Consider the following 7,686-nt stretch of genomic DNA (forward strand, 5'->3'; position numbering starts at 1 on the left):
AAAAGCTACAGACACAGAAAATGGCACATACTAAGGAAAGCTCATTGTGGGACTGGCTCTAATACTGCACCAAGGCTGAATTTTAGGAAAGAGACTTCAGATATGATATTAGGGTATTAGGGGACCACGCAGGCCTATACAAAAGCATCCAAAGAGCACCATGTCATGGGACCTTTTAATAAAGTATGTTCAAAGATTGGGTCTGACTTTACAAATGCTGCTATATTCATTTCAATATGACTGATGGTGACTATCCCCTTGTTATAATTTTACATGTTCTCACATCTTTGAAACACTCATTACACTCATAAAAACTCATTTCACTAATCTGTGAGGTTTGAATACTTGTTAATTATTATTTCAAGGATGAACACAAAAGCTTTGGCAGCCTTCAGATGACAACATCTGATAGTTATGTGATGATACTGCGGTAGCCTGTGTGCTCTCGGCTTTCATGTCTCGCTTCATTTGCATATGCCTTGCGTTATGTTTTCCTCTTTTTCAAATAGCTGTCATTTCAAAGAGCCTGATTCAAATGTAGTGCACAGCTGGTCCTGGCATCGTTTGTAGTCAGACACAGACAATGGAAGACTCAGTACGAACCAAAAGACGGAATTTCCATCTTTTGATGCTTTGCCTGACTTTTGAAATCAACACTACATTTTTCCTCGCTGCAGGGAATAGAAGTGAACTTAGGTACGACAACTTGTTCACACACTTAAAAAAAGGAACGAGAGCACATGGGGCAAAGCTGTACAAGACTCAAAAATATAGCTCAAATTGTTATTTTGATTACTGCTGCATGCCATCGTATTTACATTGGCATTACGTATCATTGGTTTCCCAGAACGTTCTTTTCAAAATACGGTTGACATTCTACAGTTATCTAAACAAATGGCCAACCATTTTTTATGTGTGAACCCAATTACCGTGTACTATTTATATTTCAAACATAATGCTTGAGTGTGTGTGTGTGTGTGTGTGTGTGTGTGTGTGTGTGTGTGTGTGTGTGTGTGTGTGTGTGTGTGTGTGTATATATATATATATATATATATATATATATATGCGCTTCAAAATGAATAAATACATGAGACATCCAAGACAACCCACACTCACAGACACACACACACAGTTATTTGGGTTTTTTTCTCATTCATTAACCCTGGGATACTTACGGCATAAGACTGAGCTTCCCTCCCGACTTGACTCCTTCCCTTTTCTGGACATAGTTAGCCGGGATGGTGCCCTCTCTGCCCACTGTGTTTCTCGCTCTGTACCAGTTGGGGTCCTGAAACAGTCAAACAAACAACAACAACACAACCTTAACACTGGTGCTAATGACTGAGGTAGGCTACAAAGTCATTTTGTAAGTGAGGATCCACTTTAACGCCACCGTTTCAATAAGATATTTGTGGCCATCGGTTATTGCAAGCAGTGGTGGCTGCTGTATATCTGAAGCAGGAGCCAGAGAGTGCCTCTAGGTAAAAGGAAATCCAGTGACTGGTGCTATAACGCTATTTTATTAAATCACTGTATGTTCACTGGGATTTCAGATATTTTGCATGTCAATATTTTTTCGGCTATAATTGATTTTTTTCTGCCTTGTCGACATACAGTGCCTTGTCGACGTACAGTATATTTCGCTAATTGCATGACTGCAATTGTTAGCAGCATGCCAATTGATATATTAACCTTTTAGGATATCAGCATTAGGTGGTGAGCTTTTGGTTGTCTTTAACACTTTAACAATTGGTCCATAATCTAATTTGAATAATATTAAATTAAGAATAAAAAATTACACATGGCTTTCAGTTACTTCTGCTATTGTTGGCTAGACCATTTCAGTTAAGCTAAAACGGCTGCATTGGGTATTTCAAGCTCGAAAAAGAAGCTGTTCTTTAATCCTGGAATCATTAATGTAAGTTGCTTTCTGAGACATAACAAAAGTTGAATATAAAGAATATTAGAGAAGACAAGTACTGAGCCGTCTGGAGATGCCATTAACTGAATTAAGGAACATTAAGTGGGGTGAGAATGGTACTGCTTGTGTGACAGTCCTGTAGACACTTTTTTACTTTAATATTGCAATTTCAAATTTCCAGTATTCAGTACATGATCATTAACTGGGGAACAGATACTTTCTATATGTATATAATATGGGCCTTACTGTACAACCCCATAAAGAAGTACATTAAAACCTTTTGAAGAATTACTCTTGGATGATTCTGTGAATAATGATCATTTGGCTAGGATAGCAGCTTTGAGCGCTAATTTAGTACAATGTGCAACATTTCTAACATATTCCGAGCCATCTGCCTACTCACCCGGGTGGCTCCGATGATGGTCAGCACATCTCCTTTACAGAAAGGCAGGTCCTGTTCGTTGGCAGTCTGGAAGTTGTACTTGGCTACACACTCTGAACCAGTTGACCATGGTGCCTACATCACATAAGGCAGAAAGGAATCAACATTAATCACAGTGGTGTAACTCAAGTTTAGTCCGAGGAGCTGAACTGACAGGTATTTGTGACATACAACAGAGTAAAAAAACAGAGGTAACAAGGCAATGAGGGAGGACGTGGAAATAATTAAATGGCTTGCAAGTTCTATCTGACAATGACATTTTGGTTCAGATAACACCACAGCCTCTCAGCAAGAAGGTTGCTTTTCTTCAAGATCGCAAAGGACGTGATTCATTGTCCGTTGTCAATGTGATTATTCTGTGCAGTTAGCTACAAAAAACTCATCAAATAGTCAGAATAAACACTAAACTGACTCGTAGCATCTGTTCACGTAACACAACAGAAGTTTAAATGGATGTTCACCTGGACATCTTTTCTGATTTTCCCACATACAGTATGCCACCACTGTATTAAGTAATGGGTAAAAAAGAGAAAAGAAAAGTTTTCAGCCTGGTCGGAAAACTGTGAAATCAATAAACAGCTTGTTGTAATGCCTTCACTGTACGCTATAGAACCTACATAACACCTTAGTATCATCTTCAGAAAGGAGAGGTAAAATTGCAGTATCTTGAAAGAAAATGTGTTTCAGCTTTCTTGTCCATTTTAATCTGTTTAGAGAAATAACTTTATTTTCATTATTTACAGTCGATAGCTCCTCCCACATGATTTTGGACTCATCCCTACGGTCCAAGGTAACTGACTGCCCTTTGTCCTATGGCTGCTGGGACTTCAATCTCACTGTGAACTCTTAGCAGATATAAATAAATACATGAAATGAATTAATAAAATATATCCTATACACACAGCTGGGTAAAAATTCACCTTTATTAATCTTATTGCTCTGTTTGTGACCTTAAGTAATTTCCATCCAACTATGCAGAAGTCTAAATGAGCTGGAAAACCCTGAGAGCCCTTTAAAAACTAAAATAATCTGTGCTCTCTGTGAGGCATTGTCTGTTCTCTGGCTCAAATTAAATGAAGTCATTATACCACAGTTGCAGCATCAGATCGAATATTTCTTGAGAGGCTAGCCGCGCTCATCATCAGTCACTCTGAATACTGTCTAAAACACAAATGTAAATGAAAAGCTATGTAAATGAAATGAAAGCTATGATAAGGAAGCTTGGTGTATTCAGTCTGCACTGTTAGATCGGTACAGTGGGTGTGATGAAAAACATAACACAACTGAGTGAATGAGATGAAATGAGAAAGCCAGAGTACAAAGCAGCAGGTGTGAGTGAGCGGGCAAGCTCTTTATACAAGCTGCTTTATTCCTGACAACACACGGTGCTGCTGAATGTGTCTGATGCAGTCTGATGCAGTCTCAGTCAATTCTACACGATGAATTTGGACTGATATTAATTTCCATTTGGTCACTTGAACCAAATATTGCTGGTGATATTTCCGTAAGGATCTCTAGTAATTTAAAATGTAGCCAAGTGAAACACACAAAGAAACTGGAGCAGAAAACCATGGGCTACATTTAACTGGAAGCTGCATCCACATGTTTTAGTGCCAACATAGGCTTCCCCGCTGTGTTCTTCCTTAAAAGGAAAGTGACACTAATTAGTCAGTTTTTTTGGGATCTGATGACTGAAAGTTTTAAAATGGCATATTCATGCAAGTGTCTCTTGACCTTTTGGTCACAGGTTGGTAAGACGACCAATAGGTCACACGGCTGCCCCTCAAAATAGTCTGGTCCAGAAAAAAAAGTGACTTCTTGAACTACAGAAATCCACTGTATAGTTCTAGAAACCCACTATCAAGCTTAAGCCAGAATCACACTAAATCCATAATGCATAAACCACAGTTTTATGTCAGGTTTTGAGGCTCAAATATGGAGAATAATTCTGATATGATTATTGATTGCGTCGTTACAACATTAATTATTAGTTGCAACTAAGATTCACTGTCAAAAAAGTAATGATAGGGCACCCAGATAGCACATTTGGTAGAGCGGGCGGCCATATATAGAGGTTTATTCCTCGAAGCAACGGGCTGGGGTTCGACTCCAACCTGCAGCCCTTTGCTGCATGCCATTCCCCTTTCATGTCTTCAGCTGTCCTGTCAAATAAAGGCCTAAAATGCCCAAAAATATAATCTTTATAAAAAAAATTAAAAAAAGTATTACTTCCGAAAGCTAGTAAGAAACAAAAGACAAGGAAAAAATGCAATCATTGTAACATTGCTTGACTCATGTGTAGGACAATATTGCATTCTCTCATTCTATGTGATCACACTTCCATAAGATTGTAACCAATTCAGAATGTGTAGGTGGAACCCAACCTTGATCTCTTTAAACTCTAAAAATAAACATCCGTCCCCTGACTGTAGTGGAGCACTGTGGTGTGATGGATGAAAAACAACCCGGATCAATGAGGACATGTGAAGGCACGATGCAGTAGAGAAAGTAATCCCGCGCTGAAGCTCGCACTTGAGAAGCATTAGTTAAACAACTGCGACAGTCAGGTAATGTGAAACCACTAGAACCGAGCCGGACACTTTGATGGATGTGTGCTCATCGGCTGTGTGTATTACAGTGATACGTTGCTACAGATATGGGTTTCTTTCAGCACCTCTGTGTCTTGCACGCAGTCTGCATGCATGTTTGTGTATCTGCGTCAAAACTGAAGCACATTACAGGAAGATATTAAGAACCAGTGGTATGACCAAAAAGGTATACCGTGCTAGAGCCCGACCGATAAAGGATTTTTAAGGCCGATACCGATATGCCGATATATTGGCCAATATACAGTATATATTTAAAAAAAAAAGCAATGCATGGTTCACTTACATGCATCCCAGACATGATGAAGGGAATTGGGCAGCAGGTGTCCTCAGGCAGGAAGCGGTCAGTGTTCAGCTAGTACCATCAGAGCTGTAACAAGAAAAGAAAAGCATTAAAAATACAACACTCTTTTTTTATAGGCTGAATGCAAGCTATATTCTGAAATTGGCACACTTTTTGGGTCTTTCTCTACATTAGAGATCAGGGATGGGAATCTCTTGGCATCTCACGATTCCATTCCGAATCAGAGGCAAACGATTCGATTCTACAGATTATCAAAGCATCTCGATGCATCGATTTTTTTTATGTACATTTCCATGCGTGATTTACAAAATATATAGGCTACATATAAATCTGATTTTGTTAGATTTTTACATGTACAGTATTTGTCACACACAAGTTTTAATGAAATGTTTAGTCTACTGAGGTTTTTATTTTGTAGCCATTCCATGATTAAGACTTAGAGGTGATGGTCAGATGTAATATGATAAAGTAGATGAAACAGCCTATATGTATTTAGTCTAATTCTTTTATGTACAGTATATCTTATTAGATCATGTGTATATATACAAAATGTAATTTGTTGTTCCTTTTGGGCATTTGTGTGTGTTTTTCTCCATTATCCCATACTCTTTTAGTCACTTTGTTTACTGATTTCTACATATCTGGAGACAGTAACTTTTAAATAAAGAAATAGTGTTATTATTGTTACTTTGATGATACATGATACTTGATTATTAACCAGGTGTTATACTACTGTATAGTGCAATGTCACCCTGGCTATGTTTAAACCTCAGGCTGTGTTCAGAATTGAGCATCAAATCGTTCTAGAGAGAATCACGAGGCATCTAAGAATCGATTATTTTTCCCACCCCTACTAGAGATATCGGTCTTGTGGTCACTGTTTCAGAACCATAAGACCTGAAATGGTTATCACATTCCATATGTTTATATCTTGACATGCACAACCTATTTTAATGGACAGGTGCACTGTATGTCCACAAATAGGTCACAGGAAAGTGCAAGCAAACAACCACACATCCCAGGCAAGTATAAGACCAACCAATTCAAATGTCTGGTCTGCAAATTACCTTTTAGTATTTCACTTCTACATATTCTACTTTTACAGCTGGAGTTGGTGGTACAACTGGTATAAACATAAAAAGTTGTAAAATGATGTACCATGATATGGATTTGGCTATAATTTTAGTGTAAAAAGCCTAATGATAACATGACATGAGTAGGGCTGGGTATCATTAAAAAAAATGTTGCGGTAGCGGTACCGATATCAGATTTTATAAAATCCATTTTAACAAAAAGAAATAAAATTAGAGCACACATTTTTTATTTATTTATCTATTATCTACTACTATTTGAGCCCCTCTGTGCATAACACAGCTTTTCCTGCATGTCTCTACCATGCGTAACGTTAGACAGCCAACCACCAGCATTATTATATCTGGGTAGAAGCATGCTGCATGCTCATTGGCTCACTGACGAGATTTTCTCCTTAGGTATTGAATTTTGGTATTGAGTGATGAGGCCTTTTTGCAATTCTCGATACTAAGGAGGAAATTTGTTTTCGGTGCCAAAAAAGTATTGAATTCGGTAACCAGCCATAGACATTAGTGACCCAGGGCGATCCTTGCAAAAGATGAAAGATAAGCTGCAATACAAAAGATAAGGAAATATGTCAGTATGTAGAGTATGTGGAATAATAGTTCTGACTCCCACATGATGAAGTCACTGTTCTGAAAAGCCATTGGTGCAAATACATTGATTACACCTTTACTGTGCATGTAAATATATGGTGCACATGCAAAGAGATGTTTTGGCAATAAAATGGATTGATACTGTAACAGTAAACAACAAAACCATGTAAAAAACAGTGTAGCCATACACACACACTTTTTTGATTTTAGTTTGATATCAGTGTACAGATCTGCATCAACAACTAATTTTTTCAAAAACTCAATAGAGTTTTACATAGCGTGTATGTATATTTCATTAACGAAAACCCATTTTCTGCAATTGTAACTCATATTTCCCATATACAATATGCAATGCTGGTGATTCCTACAGATTGGAATAATCTGAAATCCTTAAATCGGAAATGAGTAGAAAGCGACTCTCTGTATTTGTATATCTTACTTTTTGCAGCCAAAAACAAGTCTTTTAAAGGCAACCTTGATACAGTGACAAGAGAGAAGAGAGAGAGCGATGCCAACAGAGGGGAGGGGGAAAAAGTGATGTGAGAATGTACATAATGTATCTCAGTATGCAATACAACTAAAAAGAGTCAATCTCTGGATAGGTGTGTTTAAACCTAGCAGAAGTGTAAAAGTGTGTAGCTAAAAGAATGAGGGTCTGCGTCTGTCTACAGGTGTACATACAGGTTTTTGACGATTTTGACTTCCCACGATCAAATTTGCGTGAT

At 37.9% G+C, this 7,686-nt stretch overlaps 1 protein-coding gene across 1 annotated transcript in view; it reads right to left on the minus strand.

The window, feature by feature from the left end:
• cskl (c-src tyrosine kinase-like) overlaps positions 1-7,686 on the minus strand; it is a 51,726-nt gene that overhangs the window by 15,053 nt on the left and 28,987 nt on the right. The window contains exons 2-4 of the mRNA XM_032524050.1: positions 5,256-5,340; positions 2,325-2,438; positions 1,176-1,288 (exon numbers count right to left, since the gene is read on the minus strand). Of these exons, the coding sequence (XP_032379941.1) occupies positions 1,176-1,288; positions 2,325-2,438; positions 5,256-5,270 (242 nt within the window). The 5' untranslated portion in view covers positions 5,271-5,340. The remainder of the gene's footprint in view (positions 1-1,175; positions 1,289-2,324; positions 2,439-5,255; positions 5,341-7,686) is intronic.

This window comes from Etheostoma spectabile, chromosome 1 (genome assembly GCF_008692095.1).
Source record: "Etheostoma spectabile isolate EspeVRDwgs_2016 chromosome 1, UIUC_Espe_1.0, whole genome shotgun sequence".
Taxonomy (NCBI): domain Eukaryota; kingdom Metazoa; phylum Chordata; class Actinopteri; order Perciformes; family Percidae; genus Etheostoma; species Etheostoma spectabile.